The 25,880-nt window shown below is 43.2% G+C and overlaps 4 protein-coding genes across 4 annotated transcripts; 1 reads left to right on the plus strand and 3 right to left on the minus strand.

The window, feature by feature from the left end:
* Positions 1–344: 344 nt before the first annotated feature.
* On the minus strand, positions 345–7,311 carry nkain1 (sodium/potassium transporting ATPase interacting 1). Its single transcript, XM_010873272.5, has 8 exons — positions 6,893–7,311; positions 6,285–6,684; positions 4,710–4,847; positions 4,398–4,478; positions 3,895–4,092; positions 3,260–3,320; positions 1,707–1,788; positions 345–1,560 (listed from the first exon to the last, which is right to left on the minus strand). Exons 2-8 carry the CDS (start codon positions 6,336–6,338, stop codon positions 1,551–1,553), a joined length of 624 nt encoding a protein of 207 aa, XP_010871574.1. The 5' UTR covers positions 6,339–6,684; positions 6,893–7,311; the 3' UTR covers positions 345–1,550.
* A 337-nt stretch (positions 7,312–7,648) lies between these two features.
* Positions 7,649–13,496, minus strand: snrnp40 (small nuclear ribonucleoprotein 40 (U5)). The gene is made up of 10 exons (XM_010873273.4): positions 13,250–13,496; positions 12,686–12,815; positions 12,473–12,566; positions 12,191–12,356; positions 11,584–11,706; positions 8,737–8,857; positions 8,533–8,615; positions 8,280–8,341; positions 8,072–8,175; positions 7,649–7,941 (listed from the first exon to the last, which is right to left on the minus strand). The coding sequence occupies exons 1-10, from the start codon at positions 13,361–13,363 to the stop codon at positions 7,892–7,894; spliced, it is 1,047 nt and encodes a 348-aa protein (XP_010871575.1). The 5' UTR covers positions 13,364–13,496; the 3' UTR covers positions 7,649–7,891.
* Positions 13,497–13,559: 63 nt separating this feature from the next.
* zcchc17 (zinc finger, CCHC domain containing 17) lies at positions 13,560–17,708 on the plus strand. Its single transcript, XM_010873274.5, has 7 exons — positions 13,560–13,899; positions 14,292–14,457; positions 14,615–14,715; positions 14,808–14,899; positions 14,977–15,077; positions 15,418–15,605; positions 16,162–17,708. The coding sequence occupies exons 2-7, from the start codon at positions 14,319–14,321 to the stop codon at positions 16,321–16,323; spliced, it is 783 nt and encodes a 260-aa protein (XP_010871576.1). The 5' UTR covers positions 13,560–13,899; positions 14,292–14,318; the 3' UTR covers positions 16,324–17,708.
* Positions 17,709–20,300: 2,592 nt separating this feature from the next.
* Positions 20,301–23,748, minus strand: fabp3 (fatty acid binding protein 3, muscle and heart). Its single transcript, XM_010873275.4, has 4 exons — positions 23,583–23,748; positions 21,928–22,100; positions 20,640–20,741; positions 20,301–20,548 (listed from the first exon to the last, which is right to left on the minus strand). The coding sequence occupies exons 1-4, from the start codon at positions 23,653–23,655 to the stop codon at positions 20,495–20,497; spliced, it is 402 nt and encodes a 133-aa protein (XP_010871577.1). The 5' UTR covers positions 23,656–23,748; the 3' UTR covers positions 20,301–20,494.
* Between the last annotated feature and the right edge of the window lie 2,132 nt (positions 23,749–25,880).

Consider the following 25,880-nt stretch of genomic DNA (forward strand, 5'->3'; position numbering starts at 1 on the left):
CACAAGTGAGTTGGCAATTTCAGGAATAGGCAGGGTTTATCAATTCGTTTGGAATCTAGAGACAACCATGTTCAGGGAATGAGGATGGTAACTGATGGGACACCAGCCACAGCTATGTGCTAAGCCACACAGAGGGTACTCACGGGACATGAAGTCGATGATCTAATAGACTGGTGGAATGTGAACCAGTGTACAGCCTGGGTGAAAGTAAAGCATGGCATGTTTTAGCAAAATTAGCATTCAAGTCACTAGAATAAACTAAATCCAGCAACAACAAAATGTCTTTCGTGGAATATTATGTTAAATTCTCATTACACTAACTTGTCATACGGTACAGATAAGGTAGGTGGTTGTTGAGTGCAGAAATCAGTCTTTTTGAAATTAGAAACACTTTTATTTTTTACCGCCTGCCCCCACCACACACACACGCACGCGCACACACACCCCAATGTCTCAGTTACCTTTACATCTTCCCAAGTCACCCACTACAGAATCCCCAGAAAACTTAAATATCCTCTTTACCCAAGCTTCCATTTTCACCCTTAAGTGGATGTACAATTATTTTGTATGCCTGCTACATTAGGTTATGTCTAAGCATACCACAAAAGAAATACTGCCTTTCTTCCTAACACTTCTTTTTTCTTCCTGTAAATGTCCCCCAACCTATTAAAACTACCGATGTTGGTAAAAAAAAAATCATGCCCTTCATATATTTCCTTCATCAATATAAGGTTGGGCCAGTGATTTATTTAGGGAAGGAAAGAGGAAGTGTGAAAAGGAATTTTAAAAAAAAGGGGCGGTAGCACACTTCTAAAGTAATTGGGAAGATTCTGGGTTGTCAAAATGGTGAAAAGAGACACAAAGGGGTGTGGCTACATGACACTCCCCCCATACAACTACAACCAATCATCAGTCGGATATTTACATGCAGTCCCCACATCTAAAGCCCAGTCCCTAACCCGTCCCTAGCAGGAGATTTAACCCAGTGTACACACAATAGTGATTTAACCCCTTCTGGCCATGGCTGTGTGTCCACAGGGTCACACAGTCACAACAAAACTAGTGACAAGCTTGGCATTGGGATTACAACTGTTCTATCATGACATCATCACATTCTAAAACGACAACATGAAGAGACAGCCCCATGTGAATTTGAGACCCCTCCAACAATAGTTCAACCAACTAGTCCTGTAGAACCACACACACTTGCACGCACGTACACGCGCACGCACACACGCACACGCACGCACAGTCCCAGGAGTGTGGAGAGCCAGTAGGTGCAGTGTCCTCTCAATATCCTCAGTGTCCATTAGGAAGTGCCCATCCCTAGTGCCCCATCTCCCCCAGATGGTCCCTCCCTGAGCACTGTACAGTAACCTCAAGGGGTACCAGTAAGTCAGTTGACTCTCTGGTTACCATACCCACCCACCCGCCCGCCCACCTAAACATCTATCTTTCAGTTGTACAGTGACACGCAGAGTGAGTGTTCTATTCCCATGACGACTCAGCTTCAATTCTGAAGTGTGGTCTGATGGGAGTACCACCTCCCCCTACCCAGCCCTAAGAGACAGAGATAGAGAAAGACAGAAGGGGAGAATGATACCATTACATTTCAAGGGGAAAAAGTACAAACGTTTAACAATTTCCCTTTCTGCGGTGTCAATGCATGCATAAGGTCGGCAGGTTAGAGGTCAGATGTCACCTACGTGTAGAGGGGCTGCAGTTGGAGGTGGGAGGTCTTCTGAGGAGGCTGGTAACCATAGGAGTCAAAGCCGCCAATGAAATCAACTATGAGAGAGTGAGAGATTGTTTGTGTGAGGGAGGGACAGCCAATCAGAACCAGACAGACAGAAAATTGATAAGGAGACACAGAACCCCCAGACAGACACAGACGGAACACTCAGACAGATGCAGGGCCCTATACAATCTGGAAAAGGGACAGAATCACAGAATTGAGACATTAGAGCGAAATACACAAAACATTTTAATAGCGAGCAGGGCTGGGAATTAATTGTATGTAATTAACATGTAATTAACATCTTTACCCTGCAACATTCTGGGGACGTACCAGTATGTCAATTTGGTTCACATGTCCCCTACTTCATGATGCCATTAGCAGTAATGCTTATTACTGTCTTCTGGGAGATAATGGCTTTTCCCAAAAAGCTCATGATTTAATATTAACTACTTGTACCTTATGCTACCTGGCAGATTGATAAGGACTATCAATCTGACAATTATCACATTCAAAAAAAGGTCTCAAAACACCTCTTCCAGGTCACATATAACCTCTAGCTCTCTTAACTTTGCTTTAGTCCCTTCCCAACCATCATTTCATCCAATTCCAACCCTTTATCTTCTAAACCTAAACTGACATAGGGTTCATGTCCTCTAAACCACCATTCCCCTCCCCATATTACCTCTCCTTTTGACCTGGTCCATTGAAAAAAAAATATATATTCACTAATCTTATGTTGCACCTCACTCTTTAGGCCCATTCCCCATGTAATATGTTATTGAGTGTCTTGAAAGTCATTCCCCAAATAAATTCTATTAATATTGTTATTGGTATTTGTATTTTGCAGACCATGTGTTCCAGAAAGGTAGACATTAGCCTTGTGTTTGAATTAAAGAGGTCACTAAATCACCAAATAATTCCCCCCACAGACATGAAAAGGGGTTTCCTGATGGTTTTTAAATGCTGAGGTGGACTTGAAAGACCCTATTTAGTTGTTTCGGGGGTAGTCTTTAGTAAGCACACAGGCAACACTATCAAGGAAACACTTTCCCATTCCACCCCCTAGGGGGCAGCAACAACGCCTAGGTGCGATGCTGCCAAGGCTTCATGAGCACATCAGGTGCCGCCAATCAGGATAAATGTCACTTCTAAAGAGAGAATGAGAGAAGACACCAGAAGCCTTACAGCTGGCCTATTTTGTTTGGTGTCTTTCGTATAGGCATTATGTTTGTAGTTTCTTTTGTATTTCATTACTATCATCATCATATAAACACAGCCATCTGCCAGTGCTCGCAGACCAAGAGCTGCGAATAAAGGCCCAGAACTCACAAGTCACTGTCTCCTTGGTACATGAATTCAACACCTGCTCACATATCCTTATTTCTCACAACAATACAAAAATTCATTCAAGATATAGAGAAAACAGCTAGGCCTAGAAATCCTCACCATCTTAGTGATTATGTCTTAGTGATGGAGTGACAGAACACACAGAAACTGAATACACTTGGAATGATTACTCACAGCTATCCTCATCATCCTGGAAGACTTTGCTCACATAGCAGGCAAACACAAAGCCAAAGAGCTAAGGGAGAAACAGAGAGGATACATTTAGTGTATTGCCTGTGTGAGTAAAATATACTATTTTAAATTAGATGTTAATATTCATTGAAGTGATTCACAAAATGTATTGTGTTTCATTTTCTTTAACAAACATGAGTTCCAATGTTCTCTGTTGTGTATTGAACTCATTCATTGACTACCTGTTAAAACTGCCATGGTTGAATGTCATGTTTGAAGTTTGACCCAATTCTGGGCCTGATACAAACTGATGATTTATCTGTGATTGCCAATGTGATATTCATTTGAATTTGTTATGCCACCATAGCCAGGGCCGCTATGATTGTTTTCAGGTTTGTATGAGAGTGACCTTTTTAAACAAGCGTTGTTCCTGGTAGTTACTATAATTGACTGCTGGTGTAACAATAATTTTGTGAGAGAGGCCTGTCAATAACCTTTCTGGGCTCCTCCTGCATGCTGTCACTGCTGCAAGTTTAATTAAACTACATAGTAAAAAAAAATATATATATCAATGACCTCTTATCTTCATTTCAGCAGGGATTACTGTGTGTGTGTGTGTGTGTGTGTGTAAAACTCACAGCCAGTAGGACCTGTAGCGCAGAGCTCAGCACCTCAATGTACTGGTAGTCAAGGAGACAGCCTGAGACAGTGATGACATGGTGGTCGTCAGGGGCAATGCTGGAGTCCAACACCGGCGTTACCAAGCAACCAGGGCCATGCTCCATCCACCAGGAACGGTGTAGTGACGTGTTGAATGTCATTAAGAAGTCCCTGTCCTACATACACACAACACGTTATAAACCCACTATTTACATGTTAGTGTAACAGTGTAACAAACACTGTGTACACACATCCATTAAACAAACCGGAGAGTAACACGTTTCACATATAAAATGTTATAAACACATACATTTGACACAAAAACATGTTCCATGCTCAACAGAAACATATTTACCACATTAATACATTAAACGTAAACATATTATAAACCCATATTTAACAAAAACAGACACACATTATACATACACACACACACACACACACACACACACACACACACACACACACACACACCTCTTACCTGAGACAAGTGTCCCACCTCTAGGTAGAAACAGATGATGAAGGAGTTCCAACCCACCCACAGCACCAACCACACCGCATACTAACAGAGAGACAGATAAAGGGTTAGTGTCTGTCCGTCCGTCCGTCCGTCCGTCATTCCGCGTGCCCGTCCGTCCGTCCGTCCGTCCGTCATTCCGCGTGCCCGTCCGTCCGTCATTCCGCGTGCCCGTCTGTCCGTCATTCCGCGTGCCCGTCCGTCCGTCATTCCGCGTGCCCGTCCGTCCGTCATTCCGCGTGCCCGTCCGTCCGTCATTCAGCGTGCGTGTCTCACCAGTATAAGGTAGCGGGATCTGAACTGCACTGTTCCAAAAATCCCCATTATGACGGCCATGATGTGGAGGAAGTTGGCCAAGATAGGAGCCCACTGGTATCCAAGGAAGTCAAACACCTGTCTCTGGAGCGCAGCAATCTATGGAAACACAGAGGTATATTACAGCTGTGTACCAGAACATTCAGAGAATCGTCATGGTATCACATCACTGTTCAAGTTATAGCTAGACTGGGTGGAGTTAAGTCGTGACAGTTATGTGAATTGAAGTTGGAGAATCTCAGGACGATGTTGGTAGTGTGTTGTTGGTTTAAACTGCCATGACACTAACAAATGATGAGACAATTACCACAAAAGTTCAGGGACATACATATTAAAATAAACACAAAAACTTTGTAACATTGTATCAAACAAACCTATATTTTGTATGTATCAAACAAACCTACATCTGTGGGCATTACAGTTGAAGTCAGATCATGAGAATGAGAATAATTATATTTCAATAATGTTTGTACAGTTAAAATGAAAAAGTAATCAAATGTTGCAAAAAGGAAAATTTTTTCTTGGAGGAAAACATCCTCTATTACACATATACCAGTGGAGCATGGGTATCTCAACACACTCAGCGCACACACTCTCTCCCATTTTCTCTACCAAAAAAAACATAGAAATGCAAAAACACAGGTCACAAATAATTACATATAGTGTATATGTGTGGTGAATAATGTGTTGTGTTATACAGGCACTGTTCTTTCTACTTGCTCTTGTTAGCATTTGACCGAAGCTCGAATCCACTTGCTCCGTCGTTTGTGGTGAAGAAAGATTTGTGGGTGTGGATTTTGGCCAAAGCAATAACTTTGGGTAACCAAGCAACTAATCTAGACCTTTTTCAACTGTCCTGCCCCCCAGGCCATGCCCTTGTGTGCCATCATGACCACATAAATTAGTAGCTGGGCCATGGGGTGCCGGCTTAACAGGGGGTTGGTTCTTTAGGATATGGAACCAAATTTGAAGGTTGCTGGCAAGGTATAAAGTATTTTACAATGTCTCACACACACACACACACATACAGAAACAAATGTCTCACACTGCCGCAGTTGTTTCCATGGAAACTGCCAGGAGCACCATCTCAGGGACTATCCCCCCGCCACACGCACACAAACCCCGCACACTCACACTTAGAAACTCCTCAAACTACAAAAATACTAAGCTGCATTCCTGTTTCCCAAGGAATCATTGTTAAAATGGGTCACACTGAAATTAACACACAAAAAACACCAACTATAGCATACATAAGTAAGGTGTAAAAAAGTTTACACCAAAGAGGACAGGAGAGAGGGGTAGTCAATGTTGACAGATCACCTCAAAGAAGAAAGCTCCCTTGTTTTCCAACACAAACTGTTGCCAATAAAACCAATATTATGTGACCCATACATAGTTTTTCAGTCAGTCAGACTCTCTGGACACACATATACAGCGTGAGTTAAAGAGGGGGCAAGAAAGTCAAAATATAGTTATTCATAAGCAACACACATTCTAACTCTCTAAATCACACTACCCCAACACACACACACTCACCAGCTGCAGTGAACATATCGCCACCAGCGTGCATCTTCCGTCACACTTCCCCATCTTGGAGGGCTCTGGACGCGGCTTTGGGCCACGCAGGCTCCGGGGAAAGGACGGGTGGTCACCGGTCAGATCCAGACTGGCTGCCGGCTCAAATCACACCATGCCCGGCCAGACCTCGCCTTGGTCCCGTCCTCTTGGATCTTTTAGATCTGAAATACCCCTTGAGTCACGTTATTAATCAAACCGACACCAACCGATCCCGGCCCGCAGTAATCATTCTGCCGGTGTGGAAAGGTAAAGATGGCTATGATTTGCCAGGGAGGCGGAGGTTTCCTCTTCTTCGCGCACCGGGGTCTGCGGTCCGACCACCAGTTAACGATGAACGATCGCCTCAAGCCGGCCACACCTTCCGGTTGGTAGCGAATGGAGATGGGGGGGAGACAGACACAAAGAAAGACGGAAAGCTGTCATAACTGGGCAGGTCTGGCGGGTTAACGGGTAGAAATTAGCATCATATGATTACACAGGGAGGGAAAGGGGGGGGGGGGTGTAACGTTAGCTAGCTAGCTGCCTGAGCATGCACCGAAAAACACAAAGGGTTTACTGCGACTCACGGGTAGTTATCTAGACGCTTGCGCTCCTGTCCCGTTCTCCGTTAACGGACTTTAAGAGTAGTCCTCCATTGGCTTGTGGCTAATAACCAAGGGCTCGTTTTCTTTTCAGTCTCTCCGCGTCTTTGTCAACAATCCGTGGTGCCTGCTGGGCCGGGCACGAGGAGGGGAGGTTGCCCCCCCTTAATTCAGAGAAATTGGCCGTGTTGGAGAAAAAAAAATCAAAATGCTTCTTTCCATTCGTTCTTGTGGTGATCACCGATTAGGCATGATTGGATAGGTTAAAGAAAGTGATCCGAGAAGAATGAATGAATTTACCTTTGAAACTTTCTTAAATCAATTATATAAAGGAGACCAGGAAGGAAGCTTTAATGTTCTAAAGCAAAGTAGCACAACAAGGCTCCTTTCTGCAGGCCGCGTGAGCGCGAGACGTTCAGAAGCGAGACAAAGAAACAGGCTCGCAGTGAATCTATCCCCCCAAAAATAACGGAATTAACGGGCACAAAAAGAGGTGTAAGAATAACATTAAAAAAAGTTAAAGCAAATGTAATATATATACAATTATATTATATTTATGCGCCTTATAATTGTAGGTTTATTCATTAGAAAACATTTGCACACAAAAAATCCAGTAAATACATTTGATTTTAACATTCTAAAACTCGATATACCCGATATACTCTCCCTAATATTTCATTAAAGACATGTTGCAAAAAACGTACACATTCAGTAGCAAAGGTACCGAAAATCTGACAAAAATATTTTTCCAGATAGTTTATTAAGAGAAATAAAAAATACAGGTGTTACATTATTGTGGACTGGACATTATAAACTCAAACAGTCTCTGAGGTTGTTACTTAATACACAGAAGCATATAAAAGTACAGATTCACACAAGAGAACTGCAACCAAACAAACAATGCTCTACAGCAGAACACACCCATACCTACACACACACACAAACATACATTCACACCCACACACACCCACCCACACACACCCCCTACTGAATCTCTCCCATGTAGAGCCTTTTGTCACTGGCACCAGAGAGCACTGTGCAAAAGATAGGGGGAAAAGAACACCAATTAGAGAACATGCAAGGAAGATAGAGACTTAACCACATGTTAAAAAGTAAGAGAAGTTACTGTGATTAGCCACAAATAAAGCCACAGAGTCCACTCACCAACAGGCTCCTCAGGATGGAAGACAACCTCATTCACAGACCCAGCATGGCCTGGTAGCTTGTACAGGATCCTACGAGAGGTGGTGTCCCACACATAGACAAACCTGGACAGACAGACACACACACACATTATAAGGGATCATACAAAAGGTGCTTGGAGCATTTGTATTGAGGTTTGGTATTGCAGAGTGTGTGTCTGTGTGCTCACCTGTCGGCTGAGCCTGCAGCAATCTTACTTCCGTCAGCAGACCAGGAACACCTCAAAAGATTCTGTAAACACCTCAAAGAATTACACACAAAACCTATGTAGATCTTGGAAAGATGAGCCATGCTGTTGAAACTTAGCTATTAAAGGGATTCTTCTTTTTTTCTTTTGAAGGATCCTTTACAGAAAGTATTTAATTTCACATACAAAAACACACCATGAATCTCATACTCCCTGATCACGAGTCTTTATGTACCTTCTCAAAGTTATGGACATTCCCCTGGAATATCTTCACACACCTCTCCTTGGGAGCGAAGGGACGGACGTCCCAAATGCGCACTAGAGGAAAACAAACACATAATAGCACACACATTAAAATAATGTAAACACACACACCCACACACACACACACACACACACACACACACACACACACAGACAGAAAGTCTCACACACTGACCAGTGTTGTCCATGGAGTTAGACAGCAGATAGGATCCCTCTGAGCTCAAGCTGAGTCCAGTCAGTGAATCCCCATGTCCATGCATACTGTAGATCAGCTTGTTCTGTCGCAGGTCCCACACCTTTAAACACACCCACATGCGCATGGACACAGGTTATGCACAGTGAAACAGGGCAAGACAATACAACAGGCTCTAGAAAGGATGATCTTAGAGATCCCTAAGTTCTCTACTGAGTTGGTTAGAACTGCTTTTACCCTTCACATGTGGAATGATTCAGTGTACTTTAAAATTGGACAATTTGGTACAGTCGGGACATTTTAAATATTTACTTGGAGACTATTTCTCAATGGAGTGTGTCGGCTTCTCCTGACTGTGTTCTGTTTTAATCCTTCTTTGTTCTATGTTTCCCTTTTAAGCATTGTTTTAGGTATCATCATGAGTATTGTTTTAATTTATTATTTTTGTATTTTTTCAACATCGTCTTATAATTCTTATTCTATTTTACAGCAATGACCCACAACAGTAGCTTAGACTTTTCACCTCCGTGACCAAGGCCCTTCTCCCCTGGTTACTTGGTTTGGCCAGATGGTCAGCTTTAGGTAGAGACTTTATTTGTATAATCTACCCAGATGTTTGCCATGACACAATTCAATCTCTACGATTTACAAAGACTAACTTGGCCTCCATGGCTTGTTTTTTTTAATTCTAACATGCATTGTGAAGAGCAGAACCTTATATACACAGGTGCACTTCAACTTAATTTGCATCAGGCGGCCTCCAATAAAGCTAGAGACATCAAAGATGTTCAAAGGGCAAAGAAAATTGCCACACATTTCTAACAACATGTTTTTGATTTGTCATTCTGGGATATTGTGCATAGATTAAAGGGGGAAAAAATACAGCTTCAGAAAAAATTGAAACCACTGCACCTTTTTCTTTCCTTTCCAAAAAAGTTGAACAGGAAGGTTTTGAGTGAGGAACAGAAGTGTTCAGTTTGCAGTGGTCTCTTAATTTTAACCCTTCGGTTCCTCGCTCTCCACACATTTTCACTGTGTAGAGATGCACTATGAAGCTCAGTGTGTCAGAGTCTGCAGGCTGTGGTGGATCAGAGGCACAGAGGGGTGAATAGGACAGGGATCCATGAGAGTAGCGCATCGAAACTACACGACAGAGCTCTAGGGCAGGTTTCAGCAACGGAAGACCACCATCCCCTGAAAGAGGTTTGCCATTTTTGTATCATCGCCGGCGCAACTGAAATCAAGTGTGGTCAAAGGGAAATCTTCTCTGCCGAGAACCACTGCCAGCAGGTGATCCATGTCACGGTTATGACGCACCAAGTGAATGATCCTTCAAAAGGAACGCTACGTACCCTATCTTTTTATCCTCGTTACACATGTTTTACAATGCGTTTCTATGCACCTTAGCATTAAAAGAGACTTCAAATGATTTAAAAAGCCGGTTCGATTTGTCAGGATATCCACACCAGGCAGCCTTGTGCCAGTTTGGCATCATCAGAATGCCACCCCCAGGATAGAACCATGGCCAACCTGACGCATCCAAGCTGCGAAGCAGAGACTCACACCTCGGCCACACCAGATCCGCCAATCGTGTTGTGAATGCATCATTTTGTTGCGAGCCCTTTCCACATTGCAACGCATAATTTTATGATTTACGACATTTATAAATTGATGCTGATACGTGCGGTCGCCGCTTATCCTGCCCTTTTGGATTTGTGAGATGATATTTATAGAGACATAAATGCGAAGGAGGAAGATGTCATTCGATATTCGCTTACCAGGTCAATCAGTTTAACTGGTTGGCTATACAAAAGTTCTGAATGTTTTGTTATGTTAGCAACTGCACGTTTGTCAGCTCGTATGCCTGCCACTTCAGGATAACTCGCCAGCTACTCGGTTAACTCAGTTCTAGCTACAGAAGCTGTATAGGTAGTTTGAGTGTGTGTATAGAGCAGATTTTTGTTTGTTTTAGTCAATATAATTGTAATTATGTAGGCCATACATTTCACAAATAATATTTAATATAATAATATAATATAAAGATATTCACTTAATTCCGCTCAGACAATGCTTTTTAGGTGAGATTAGATGCATAACTTATTTATAAATTGACAGTTTCCAGTTTGATTAACACACACATTTTGGAGCATGCGTAGGCCCAATCCAACTCATGCAACACCCCAAACGCCATGCATCCGCACAAGGTACGCATAATGCTGCATGTCTTCGCATCATAATGCAGTTGTTCATTGGAAATTACTGAACTTCCTTTGTTACACATACGCATGGCGCATTTGGTCTGGCCGAGGCGTTAGTGCCACCAAAGGGTCCCATATCCAAGAATTGTGACTGCAATCTAATCTGCATGGCTGAGGAGAAAAGTGAGATCGGAACACTGCAGCCAATGGGCCCCTATATTAATACCAGGGGTTCAGAATATCACCCTATAACAGCTGTTCATATATTAATAATACATTGTTTAAACGATCTCCCTGCTTCCAGATAGATGTATGCACTGAAACTGGAAATCAAACAGAAATTAATGCCCAGGAATTTGATATACAGTACCAGTCAAACGTTTCAACACACCTACTCAATCAAGGGAACCTCTCTCTTTTTTAAAAACCATTTCCCACATGGTATAATAAAAGTGAAGAAATCTAAACTATTAAAAAACACATATGGAATCATGAAGTAACCGAAAAAGTGTTAAACAAAATCAATAAACAGATTCTATAAAGTAGCCACACTGTGCCATAGTAACATATCTCTCTCCCAGTCATACAAACTACACGAGACCCAAACTCAGCCCCAACTATGAACATGTACCTTGATGTCATTGTCAATGCCACCGGACAGGATCTGGTCGCTGGTATCGTTGAAGGTGACGGCCAAGACCTGGTAGGTATTCTGGAAGGTATGGACCGCCCCCTTCTTACGGATGTCCCATAGCTACAACACACAACTCACACTTAGCAAGGTCCCACAGTTAAAACCACTCCAGTCCACCAATAGCAACAGGTAACGCATTAGGTCCACCCCAACATTAACAGTTATGAGGTCATTAGTTAGACTTTAAATTGTAATAATTTAAGACCGGTAATTGGCAGGGGGGAAAAAAGAAAATTGGCTTTATATTTAAGAAAGGTGTTGAAAACAAACTATGATGGAACAATACTGTGCTTCGGTGGACGTATAGCAAACCACCACATACAAATACTACAAAAACCATAAAGATATGTTCTAATTGTATTCATTTCCCCGATCAATACAATGATCCATCGCAACATTCAGACTACCATATATCACAGTCAAGCTAAGTACTTTGTACTATTCCTTCATGAAGCAGCTTTCAATGAAAATATTACTCACAATATTGTAGTAGCAGGTTGGAAAGAAAGCCTGCACAAGGGATTAAGAACATCTTCATCCTTACCTTGACCGTCCCGTCGTCACTGCCAGTGCAAACGAGTTGAGGCCCGCGGCGGGCGGGGTAGCAGGAGTTCACAAAGGAGGTGTGGCCTTTCAGACGTTTGATCCTCTCACCCGTCTCACTGTCCCACACGCCCACCGTCTTATCCGTGCTCGCACTGAACAGCATGCTGCGCACGCAGCGGAGAGAAAGGGCCGTCCCAAAGTCTTATCAACAGCACTAACACGGCCCATTTCTGTGTAGGCGAGGGTGCGTCGTACATGAGTGTGTGTGTATATATCCTACCTGCCATCTGTGTTGTAGTGCAGCTCCATCACAGCTCCACTGTGTCCCTTCAGGGTGGCGTAGTTATCACAGTCTCCATACACATTCCACATCACTGGAAAAAGAGAGAGTGTGTGATGAGCGACTATTGTTGCCAGCTGATAATGGAGCAAGCGAGGGCATGGTGTGGGAGCGTGTAGTCAGTAAAATTGGTGTGTAACACGTATAACTCACGGATGAGCCTGTCGTAGCCAGAGGAGGCCAGTGTGGCCCCGTTGGGGTGGAACTTGCAGCAATAGACCTCTCCCTCATGGCCACACATCAACATGATGGGAGCCTGCAGGCTAGAGCTGCGGGGAGGGCCCTGGACAGAGGAGGATTAAGACGCCTTGTTGAAATCACAGACTTATAACAAACACACACACACACACACACACACACACACACACACACACACACACACACACACACACACACACACACACAGTCTCAAACAGTCTCAAACAGACAAAAGTCACAAAGAAATTAGGAATTTTGGGCCCAACCTCAGAGTGTTAAGCTATGTACATGGATCATACTAACGTTAGCTAAAATGTAAACATGTATGGGGCTAATCAGTTACAGCAGCCAGCTAAATTAGCTTTACCAAATTCTACATCTTGTTAGTGGCAATTGAGGTGATTTGTTATGACCTAAAATAATAAAGTTACCGGTAGCTACTACTGAGTTACTGAAGACATGTAGCTTCAGTAACTAAAATTGAACTTCCCAGTGTTTCGACGTCCTCTCGTTTCTTACCATTGCCACGAGTTGTTGAGATTGTGCCGCCGCGATCAACTCATTCCTCGGCCTCTTGACTCCACCGGCGGGAACCACAGCCATGTCTCCTGGTCTCTTCTTTGGCTCAATCATAGCTAAATATTAAAACAAAAAAGATTTAGTAGAATAAATCGACCTAAATGAATGAATTCCTCTTAATAAACCGCTTTCAACACAAGTCCTATGAGACAAGCAGCCTATAGTACTTCCGGATTACAAAGCTATTGATTTGTTCGCTGCTCTGCTGTTTACGCTGATTGGTTGACGTAGTTGTTGACCATTGACTGTGAACCGGAAGAAAAAGATTTCTAGTCTAGCAAGTTAAATACTCGTATCGAAAATAATTATAAGATGGCTTTGATGTATGAAAAGGTTTATACATTTGTGTAAATGCGGTTTAATAATTAATGTAGACGTGTATATTTATGAAAAGTTAGTTTTTGTAGTGGTATTTGGCCCTTGTCTAAGTAACAGCAAGCTAGCAACGCTAACGCAACTAGCTAAGCATAGCAAAGGCGATTAGCTTCCTCTCAAAATATTCGACTCAAGGGTATCAAACTAACTAGCAAGAGAAGAGACTGTTTCAAAACTGCAGCCGAAGACTAGTTTGACAATTATCAACGGAAAAGGTAAAACGACTTTTGTGTTCTATATTTAACATGTTGAGTTTGTATGTACGCACCTCACAACATTATCATATTGTTTATTTGGACATGCGCGTTGGTTGCAAAGTTACTTGGGCTGTTTAATTTACATAATTGTGGTAGACCCGTAGAACCCATAGACCCCCAATTCATCCTCATGCAAAAAACCTTTCCTAAAAACAATCATTTCCACTGTAGTAACGTAACAAGATTGGACAGGTAAAATCGCAAGATCAGTTACATATATCAAATTCAATCAATCAGATACAAGGATTGCAGATTGCGGACAGGTTAACAAATGCCCAACGAAGTGGCCAAATGCATAGCTAGGGTGTATTCCTTATCTGCTAACATAGTTTCCTTCTCTGTGTTTGCAGGGAGTTTAATTTTGAGGGGCTATCATCATGGCAGACTTTGACCATGACCAACAGGAGCCTGCAGGACTTGATGGCCTGCCAGCTATGTACAGCATAGTGAAGGGAGAGGTGGCTTCTGTCCAGACTTATGGAGCCTTTGTCAAGATTCCTGGCTACAGGAAGCAGGGTAGGATTTAACGTCTTTGAAATTATCTCTTCAAGGATGATCTGTTTAATGTTTTCTTTTTTGTTCATAATATCTCTGTGTGTATGTTTTAAATCTGTTTATTAACTACTGTTCCTTTTTCTCCCTTTCCACACTTGACCTTTGATTTCTCTCTCAGGTTTGGTCCATATCAGTGAGTTGTCGGCCTGCAGGGTTGAGAATGTCTCTGAGGTAGTTGACGTGGGGGAGCAGGTGTGGATCAAGGTCATCGGGAGAGAGGTAGGACACACCAACAGATTCCACCTCTCTCTAATGTACCAGTGATTCAGGACATGACCTCTCCCGCTCTGTTTACTTGCTCTCTTCCTCAGATGCGTGATGACAAGGTGAAGCTGTCCTTCTCAATGAAAGCTGTCAATCAGGGAACTGGAAAAGACCTGGACCCCAACAATGTCATGGCGGAGTATGTATTTGTGATGTGAACTGACACCGCCGTGGTCTTTTACCAGCCACGTTCACGGGGGGTCTGTTTGTGTGCAGGCAGGACGAGCGGAGGCGTAGAAAGTTCAAAGATGGCACGGGACGAAGGATCACGCTAGAGGCTGTACTGAACACCACCTGCAAGAAGTGTGGCTGCAAAGGTATGGCCTCAGTCTCTCAACAACACCATGGTGACCACAGCATGACCACCACTGGATTCTACTAACACTAAGGCCGTGAACACCTAAGTGATGTGTTGGCCCGAACGCCCGTGTAACACTCCACTGTGGCTTGGTATGTCACGGATGGCACTGTGGATTTAAAGTGAGGTCCAAATTATTTGGACGGTGACACATTTATTTCGTCTGAAATGCAACAAAATGTAAGTTGACTGTCCACCCTTTAATGTTAGCAGCACGCTGATGGCTGGTTCACATGCATGTATTTGTTGCCAAGCTGCCTCAGGTGGCTGATGAAGGGTATTATGTTCCTCTGTCTCAGGACACTTTACTAAAGACTGTTTCTCGGCTCCGGGGCTGCAGTACGAGCTGATACCTGAGGAGGGCAGCGATGAGCCGCAGCTACAGAAAGAGCCTATTAACCCTAACCTCATCCCAATAGCAGTCCGCAAAACCCATCCTCCACAGGACCCGCACAAGAAGAAGAAGAAGGAGAAAAAAGAGAAAAAGGTAAAAACCACAGAGTGAAACAGTGTTTGATTCATATCTGTATGGTGAGGGTTGATAGATGTGTGGGAGAGGTCTCTTACAGTGGCTTCCTCTACTCTCTTCTGGTTTCCACTAATAAACATTTTCTTTCACTCGCTCACATAACATTTTGATATTTGAATGTTTGATGGATATAGTGGAGAAGCCTGTCTCCTATGTTTTCATTTTCAGAAAACACAGCTTGGTTAAGTGTGTGAGGTATGAACTGTTGCACATCCAGAACTAAGGTGACTGACTAAGAGTAAACTGAAGGCTAGAAATGAGTCTATTTGTTTATGATGTTTGATGGTATTTCAAATAGAAACGTGACATCTTGAGACAGTAGGCTGTTGTGGGCGTTGGCAGACATTGCAACGATAGCCTACATTTGTCAGTACAATATATATTTTTCTTAGTCGCCCACCTGAAGAAAATATCACTACACCCTTAGTAATGTATCAGTCTTGACACCCTATTGTATCTGTGAGATCTACTCTTGATTGACTCTCTCCCATCTTGTCTTTCACCTGTTCCACAGGAGAAGAAGGTGAAGAAAAAGAGAAAGAGGGAGAGGAAGGAGTCTGACAGCGAGAGCTCTGGCAGCAGTGGACCAAGCAAGGCCAAGAGAGGGCGCCATGATGACAAAGAAGACAGGAAGAAGAAGAAACACAAGAAACACAAATCTCACAAACACAGCTGAGACTGTTGTGATGGATATGCACACATTACAACACACACACACACACGGTTATACTGTGAACACACACAAACGACACTGTAAACGCATGTACATGCACAGCATAGACTTTGATGGACAAAACTCTGTTGTCCGTGGTCCCTTATTAACTTACTGTTTAATGAATGCTGAGCTGCAGAAACCTGATTGGTGGGTGCAGTACGTCAGCAGCCCTGAACGGCTCATTTTACACTAGTGCATCTCTGTTCCCTGGAAGACTGAAATGCTGCTGTATTTTTTCTGTCAGCCGTGGCCACGGATACAGAGTCTAAGCTCATGCCCCACTCCTTCCAAAAAGTTTTGTCAGGGATAAGGATCCAGGCCATGATTGGCTAAACCAATAATTTAATCAAACATTTGTTTTCCAAATATGGCTGCTGTCCATGTCCCCCTTCAAGTTTTTTACTCTCTTTCACCTTTTGGCCAGCCAAATGTCCTAGGCAAATACATTCTCTATCACTCTGTTCCATAGCTATAGTATGCTGACAGCGTGGGGAGAGCAAATATCTGCGTGTAATTCAGCAGCTAAGAAGGACCATGAAATGGCTACACTGCCTGATTGTTCAGTGCTTATTTTTGTAATACCTGACAAAGTTTATAAAAACACGTTTAATGTATTTTCTGTGATTGTAAATAGCTGCATGTACCATTCCCCCTGCACTGGGAACCTGGGATGTACGACATGGAGTTGGTAGGCGATACCAGTGACAAACTAGAAACAGTCCATCACGACTCTGGGAGTGGCAGCAGCCATGTACAAAGTAACCCAAATAAAACACAGAAATCTGTCATTTAAACTATTGGTATTCAAACCTGGACATCAAAGCCAGATCCATTCAATTCTTTCATTGCAACCTTTTAATCAGGGACTTATTTTGACAAGGGACACCAGGTGGGTTCATTTAATGATGAGGTAGAAGAGAAAACCAGCAGGCTCTGGACCTCAAAGGGTAATATTTGATTGCCCCTGATTTTAACCATAGCCACTCAGTTTTTCTTCAGGTGACTGATTAGTTATCAGGTAGGAAACAAATGCCAGAAATGTTTGATAAATAGAAAAACAAGGCTGGCAGTGTGTGCTGTCTTGGTTCATGAACTGTCTCTGGCAGCACAGGTCTTGGATAAGCTTTTTTCATCACCCTTTGACCAATTCAACCTTACTGTTAGAATGACTCAGCAATAGAGGTTGCACACACTGTCCCCTTTACTGAGATTCTGGGTTGTGAAGTAAATCTATTAATTCATCCTGCAGACATTTGGACTATATTGCTTGCTTCTAAACATTGAATACATCAAGAAAAAAAATCTGTGTTGAACCGGGGATTAAAAACTTGATAAGGAGAAAATAATATTGACTTATACATTTTTTTTCTTTCCCCTCCTAATTTTGGAATGTCAGTTATTGTTTATGGTATTGCCTCAATACAACCACCACATATCAGGACGTGTTCTGTGATGCACGTCTTTCCAAGCACCTCTGCTTCTTAGCACTGCTTGTTCAACCAGGAAATATTCTTCACCCCATACATGCTTGAGGAGAGCTAGTCTCCTGGCCTACCACTATTGATCTTACAGGTTCCCAACCTACCACGAGTCCATATAGCCACTATAAACTCCTGGCGAGGATGGAAAAGTTGTACCGGGGGCAGTGACTTAAAAATATATAAAACTGATTTTATTTTTGCATTTATTATTAATTAAAAAGAATGGCAAGATCATCTAAATGTCTATGGGATAAATAAGTGGGGGTTTCATGTCCCGAACCAACGAGGTGGAAGTGGGTGTGAGCACAATACTGAAAAGAAAGATAGAAAATCTTTGACAGCTGAATTAATAACATCTGTTATGTTATGTTAGGGTTAAGACCGGCAACAAGGGGCAGTGGTGAGCACATTTAAAGTTGTTTGGAATTACACTTTCACTCTTATGATTGCAAGTTTGAATCCATGGAGAGGTGGTTTTCAAGTGTTACTTTAGTCGGCCTAATGGCTTTGGCAAACAACTCGGTCGCACAGTCCTGCAAAGTTTTGCAAGAGGAACTTTGATTACTTTTGGGAAATCTGGCCGCATCCTCAATGAGATAATAAAAATAGCTTCTATGTGCTGATAGTGAAGCCATGTTACTTTTTACTCCTATCGGTACAAATATTCACGAAGCTTCTTTAGACATTAAATGAATCTCCATTGTACCAAGTAATCAGCTCATGATTTATCCTAACTTAGTCACCAGCAGGTGTGACGATATTAGAAAAAGACATCTCTTGCATCTCATCACTTATCAGTTATTTCATTTGGCTTTATTCACCTGATATATGTTGAATGCCTATACGACTAATCAAATTCATATCACATTTTTTCCTCTTTTTTTCTTCTTCTCAATGCCACTGTTCAAATGCAATGGTGCGCATGCAAAGCAATGTTAATTTTTAAACAGAGTATGTCCCACCCCACACACCAATCCCAAATTGACCCATAAACCCTAGGTTATAGTGGAGATCTAAGAGGGTTTTGACAGGATCAAGCAATCTGGTAATGGCTCCACCCTGCCCTCCGATCCCCCACATTACCAGTCAGCCACTCTCTTAGATCAAGTGTATTATGTGTGGGGGTCAATCTGGGACTGGGACACACTTTTGGTTCCCCATGATTCAAAAATCAAGCCCTGCTTGTCACCCTGCTCTAGTAGGCAGCGTATCTGGAACTCATGACACCAATCTACACAGGCTGGGAATGTGCCCAAATTAGAACACTAACAGATGCCAACACTAGTGCATACACACACTCGATGCCCGAAACACACTTACGTAGGCAGCCAGGCACCAACCACAACTCTCTTTCACCAAGGAGGAGCCAATGGTAGCATTCGCTCACCCAGACATACAGACACATTTACTCAGGTATCTAAATTGGGACACCGAAGTTGACTGCCCATAAGAAATTCCAACTTTTACTAATCCTAAACCCAACCCTAACCTCAACATAACATGTATGCCTAAAATTACCTTTGCCATAATGCCTAACCCCTAATTGACTAACCCTAATTCTAACCCAAACCTGACTTGGGTTAGAATTTTGCTTACTCCATACACTTAATTCAAAGAAATGCATTTTAAAAAATGTGGACAGGCAAAAAAGTCCACCTTAGTCAAGTGTTTCTGAGTTAACCACAGTTGGGGACATTTTTAAAGTTAAAAACACATTAACCGAGACTGGCCTATATTCATCCTCACATGATGCTCTGTAAACCTAGATGAGACGGAAACTGGACGTTGTTTTTCCACTATGATAGTTCTACAACTTCAACTTCCCTGCCAAGAACTACACACATGGCCACTAATTCAAATTTACTTTGTGTTGTGGCAACACTGATAATCCCTGGCTACACACAAACACTACCTCAACAACAGCCTTCTCTGAAACTGACAGTGGCATATAGAGCCACTCTGATATGTCTTAAGGAGACGTGCTGCTATCCCCACAGCGACCCCCTAGTCTAAAATATTATTCGAAAACGGGTCAAACTCGCAAGTGCTGAGAATGGAACCAGTCACTCCCAATTATTTTTGTTCGAAATGAATACTTTCCTTTTGTATTCATATTTTCGATACTGATTCTGGGAGTGTTGAAGTCAGCCGAGGCAGTTGCCAGGAGGATGTACTAGGTGGCTTGAATGCTGAAAAGCTTATAGCCCTGGCTATGATGTCCCTTTTACCGTTCTAATTGTGTCGGGAAACAGTTTATAACAGCAGTACGGCATTGTGGGGGTTTGCGCTATATGGCCATAGCTCTATTTGGTAGCTATTTGGTAGCTCTATTTGGTAGCAAATTCCCTGTGGTTCAAAGAAATGAACGCTTTCTATGCAGGTGCAGTAACTGGTGTAATAATGGTATTTATGAGTTGACAGAGAACAGCTGAAGACAGTTTTAGAGGAGAAAAAAAAATGACTTCGGTGGAATTTATTCAGTGATTCATACAGAGGAGAAGCACTACAATGAGAAGTACAAGACAACACAAGAGGGGGTCAGGGGAAGAGGTCAGACCGGGGTTAGAGGTCGTCACAGTGGGAGTGGCGGTTAAGGGTGAGTGGGGTCGGCGGGGTTTGCAAACAGTAGTGGAGGTTTCCCAGGGACGTTGCTACTCAGCCTTGGTGTAGGAGCGTGTGCAGACGACGTCACCAAGTGTCAGTGTCTGTGGAGAAGAAAGGACAGTCAGCTACACACACGCTCTTACACGTGAAGGTTTGTTAATAGAATAGACGTACAAACCGCTTAGTACTGACCAGTTCGAGGGCATTGCCGTTGACTTCACGGACCAGAGTTGTCTCTTTGTCGTCCCACTTCTGCACATGAATCATCTTGTTACCATCTACCGTTACTGTGGACTACGGAGAGAACGAGAGAGCGAGGGAGAGACGTTAGGAACACCATCGAGGACAACTGGAGGGGGGGGGTAAGGTTATACAATCTACTGCTAATAAATGCATAGTGTCAGTGGATTTCAGGCGGCTGTGAACGTGTGATAACTGATCAAGAAGGGATTCGACTGCACTTTACATGAAGTTCAACTATACTAGAGGATGTGTGTGATTGCCTGCCAAGACTTAAGGTAACTGGTCTCACAGGCACCTTTCGCGAACATGCGCGGAAACTCACCCTATCACGAGTAGCCATTGCTCAACAATGAGACAGTGTTTCTCTCTGTTCTCTATTTCACCCTGAACATGCTCAGTGTGTCTCTCATAAGCTCTCTCCATCTCCCCCTCTCCCCATCTCCCCCTCTCGATCTCTGATCCATGTAACATCTGCTGCCTGTCAGCTACAACTCATCATTCTCCAGCACTTCTCTCTGACCCAGTCAAACCCAATTGACCCACACAGCAGTGGAAGGCCTCCTTTTGGTAGTAGGACTGTTCAAAATAATTTGCTCTCTGAATGCCCTGATAGGGCAAACTACAAAGGTTTCAAAGTTCTGGGCCACAACATTGCAATATTCTAAGGAATTCTTGCAACGCCGACTCGACGTGCCAGACTGTGGATTGGTGTTTCACAAGTCAGTGGTAGTTGTAAAACAACATGTCCCGAGTAGCTAACTTTCTCAAAACCCGAAGGCCAAACCTAGATTCAAGCAAATAAGTTTGGCTTCTCCAACCCACGTATTTTATTCTAGAAATCACTTGGTATCGCAGAGGGTGTTAATTCCTTCCTCGGTATCAACTGTCATTTCTACAACCCCCTGAAAGTAGCAAACGGACACGTTTAAGTGAAAAACATCTGGTGCCTTTTGATTTCAAGTTTCACGGTTTATTTGTCAGAACAACACAGTGTCATCTTGCACAACGCAATTCTTGAAGTCCTGCGGGTGCAGTTCCCTGTCACCACTGACTGACGCGTTTCTGCACATTATGTGTGACGGCTAACATAACAGTGGTGGAAAATACATTCGCTCTAGGATCAATTACTTCCTGTCCGTATCCTCTTTATCAATATAGGATTTCAAGAGGATAGACTGAGCTTTATATTATCACTCATATTCTTTGTGAACGCAGGCCCTCAACCCTGACCTCTTACCTTGACCTTCCTGTCATCTGCGGTGGTTTCATCGAACTCCTGTCCCAGTTTGAAGTTGATCTCTGTGTTCTTGAAAGTGCTCTGTGTCTTTAGGGTCACCGTGTCCCCGGCCACCTCGATGATCGTAGTGGGCTTGGTCATACTGCCGACCTGGCGCGTCGCAAAGCCCACACCTGTCCATCAGAAACACATGACCCGTCAGGAATTCGGATTCGGGGATAAAACGGTACTGAAGCCTGCCTGCTCAGTTTCTAACTGGCATTCTCTTATTATAGCGCACTTAGTATCTACTGTATGTAATTAAGATAGTATAAATCCACTCGAGGCGTCATCTTGATAACGTTACTACTTCTGCTGACAGTTCTGCCACGCCCTCACTGTAATAACTATTTTCTAAGGGAGACGGCAGGCAATGCAAACACCCACACAACCAAAAGCAATTTCTGCTGTTAACGACATGTAACGGACCGTTGAAGTTAATAAAAACCCCTTGTGACTATGTGACTGAAGGTCAAAAAGGGCAGGTAAAACTGCACTGGGACCAGTTGTTAGACCAGACAGCCCCTGTCCTCATAGATTTTTTTCTGTTTGTTCAAACTAACTGCTGATCAGAATGCTTCCACAGGATCTAAGCCACGTACGTACACACACACACACACACACACACACACACACACACACACACTGCCTTATCTTCACTTGGTGTGTACCATTTAAACCTTTAGTATGTCACATGATGCCAGGACCCATCAGACGTTAGCCTGATGCCGAGAGCAATGTACAGTCCTCCCAGAACCAGAGCCTCGTTTCTCTAGCTGCTGCATGTACCTCCCAAGGCTAAAAGTGACACACACATGGGATCCATTCTACAAACGGCCAGTTTGGGTCGCCTGCCTGTGTAAGAGCTGTGGGAGAGCTGGTTCGAGGGTTGGGATCATTACTATGGTGACCGGACCAGGCAGGTCGAAGCTAATAGCCCTGTGGTCATCTGAAAAGGGTCACGCGCAAACTATAGTTAATATTCAACCCCTCCTCACAACACTGGCCTCAGACAAGGGGCGTCCTTTCAGAGAATTTTACCCTTGTGCGTGTTGTGGGGGGTGGGGGGGGGCTTTCACACAGAGGGGGCATTTACCCCTCCCCCATTAAAACAGGGAGGGAGAGTCGACCCCCCCCCCCCCTCAACACATATCATCCAACCTCTTGCTCTGTCTCTTTCCCTCTCTGCCATCTCCCTTTTATCAGTTGCTGTGTCTCTCCCTCTCCTTCCGCGCCTTTCCCTCTCTCCATCTATTCAGCTTTTGTCCCCCCACACCCATTTTTCCCACGCCTAGCATCGACATCTGCATTAGCCATTTAAACACACAGGCTCTGCCGCTGGGACGGACCGGAGCGCACGCACGCGCGCGCACACACACGCGGCCGCGCACAGACACACCGATGCATGGAAATCTGCAAAAGCGCACACATAGATACACAAATGCAAAAGCAAATATATGCCGACTTATATGTATTCCGGAACGCCAACACCCTTCGCACAAGTGTACACACGCACCAGCAGGCAAGCTGGAGCACACCCCACCCTTTACCTTTACACCCACTCACACACACACACACACACATACATACATACATACACGTGTTCAGCTACTAACCCAGTGCCTTCATGTACTCATCGAAGTTCTTGCTCTCCTTCAGGTTCCATGTGCCTACGAATGCCTCAGCCATGTCAGCGGTGGGGTGATAGTGTATATGGAGGAAAGAGCGGCGAGAGATCAGTGACAGAACTGCTGAGGGAGTGAGTGATGAGCGTGAGGGACACAGAGACTGGAGTCAGCCCCACCGCGGTGCTGGAATCCTACTGGTCGGTTAAACACCGTGTGTTCGTGATGTCATCACACTGAGCGAGTGTAGACGGGAGGGGGGAGGGGGAGGGGGGAGGGGGAAGGAGCCACATGTGGAGAAAGAGAACATTTCAGATTTTACTGACAAACTTTTTTTTGTAATGCTATATTTAATTGTATACTTCTTATTTTCCGCTACTTTCGAAAATGTAAAGAGATTACATGTTTTCCTATGCCAATACAGCCCTTTAAATGTCAATTTAATTGATGGGGGTGGGGGGAGGGGGGGCAGAGGGGATAGTAAGTAGTTCTGCAAGAAGAAGAAAGGAGTGAGTAAAAAACGGAAAATGAGAAGAGGGGGAGGGGAGAGAAGAACACGCCTGTCAGAAAGAACAAGTAGGGATGGTTGGGAAGGTGATTTAGGGTTTATGTGAAGTATTCACAGTCTCTAATTTCTCTCCCTTTCTCTCTGTTATCTGTGATTTTCTTTCTCCCTGTATTTCTGCCCCCCCCTCCCCAATATTTATCTTTTTCATTTATCTCCTACTCTTCCTCTGTTATCCTCCTTCATCTGACCTTCCCATAGTGATATTTAAATAAAAACATGTTGTGATTTGTCATGCCATGTTAACAACAGGTGAATACTAACAGTCAAACAGCTAATTTTAAAAGCCCTTTTCCTAAGATTCAGTTTAAGAAAGTGAGTGAGAGAGAAGTATACTATACTATATATTATACTATACTATATATTATACTATAGTTATAATAAGCATCATTACAGTGGTTGTTATTATTCTATTCTGTATTGTTGTATAGCTTTGGCAACACATTAAAATGTTCTTGTCATGCCAATAAATCAATAGAAAATTCAAGTAAATTACACATGTTTTAAATATAGAAAATAGTGACACAAAGAATATATACACACTGATTACATAGGGAGAGTATATACATAGGGATTTGAACTTGGCATTACACTGGGAGTGTATATACATTGTCAGTGTATGGTAGTACAAAGGAATTTAGATGATCTACATGTGGGTAGGGGTAGTAGCGGATATGTGTTTGTGTGTGTGAGGAGTCAGAAGAATGCATATGTGGACATGTTAGTTGTAAATGTGTTTGACTGTGTGTGTTTGTTGGAGCGTTGGAGTGTTAGCACTGTACATGCGAGCATGTGGGTAAGGTCTAGTGTGCGTGCATGGACTCAGAACTAAAGAGGTACAGATACTGTGGGGAGAACAAGTATTTGATACACTGCCGATTTTGCAGGTTTTCCTACATACAAAGCATGTAGAGGTCTGTAATTTTAATCATAGGTACTCTTGTGACAGAATCTAAAATCCAGAAAATCTCATTGTATGATTTTTAAGTAATTAATTTGCATTTTATTAAAAATTACAGACCTCTACATGCTTTGTATGTAGGAAAACCTGCAAAATCGGCAGTGTATCAAATACTTGTTCTCCCCACTGTAGCTGGGTAGACATTCAGTAATTGTCCAGCTTCTTCCACTGTCTGTTGGTTTGAGGGTAGAAGTTGTTCAACGTTCAGCTGCTTACAGGCAGAGGGATGGTTTGTGGGCCTGTGCACGTGCAGAGTTACCAGGGACAGATTAACACACTGGCCAGGAGTCAGGACTACGCCCCTTAACGCTGTGTAATATTTCAAACCCACTCATCCTGTCACTCTCTCACACTCTTATACACACACACACAAACACACACATATGAATACACACTTCACTCTGACTGTCCGGGTGTCTCGGAAAGCAGTGACTTTAGCCAGTGATGAGGCAACCTAATCTACTGTTTGTCTGAGGGACAAACTAATGGAAAGACTGACTGACAGACAGGCGGACAGGCACACAGACACACATACACAAACATATAAAAATGGTACAGTTCAAAAACTATGAACGGTATTGACAGAAAGCAACCCAAGTAGGGGCAGTTAGATGTTTGAAGCTTGGATTGTTTAAGCTGAAGAGCAGTCCTAATAAATAGAATAAAGAAGATGTACCAAATCTAGAATCTTGCGTTGCCTTCGGCTATATTTAAATTCCTGCCTTGAGAATAAATCAGTGAAATCCCAACTGTGAGGAGAATT

The sequence above is a fragment of the Esox lucius genome, chromosome 10, assembly GCF_011004845.1.
Source record: "Esox lucius isolate fEsoLuc1 chromosome 10, fEsoLuc1.pri, whole genome shotgun sequence".
In the NCBI taxonomy this organism is placed as follows: domain Eukaryota; kingdom Metazoa; phylum Chordata; class Actinopteri; order Esociformes; family Esocidae; genus Esox; species Esox lucius.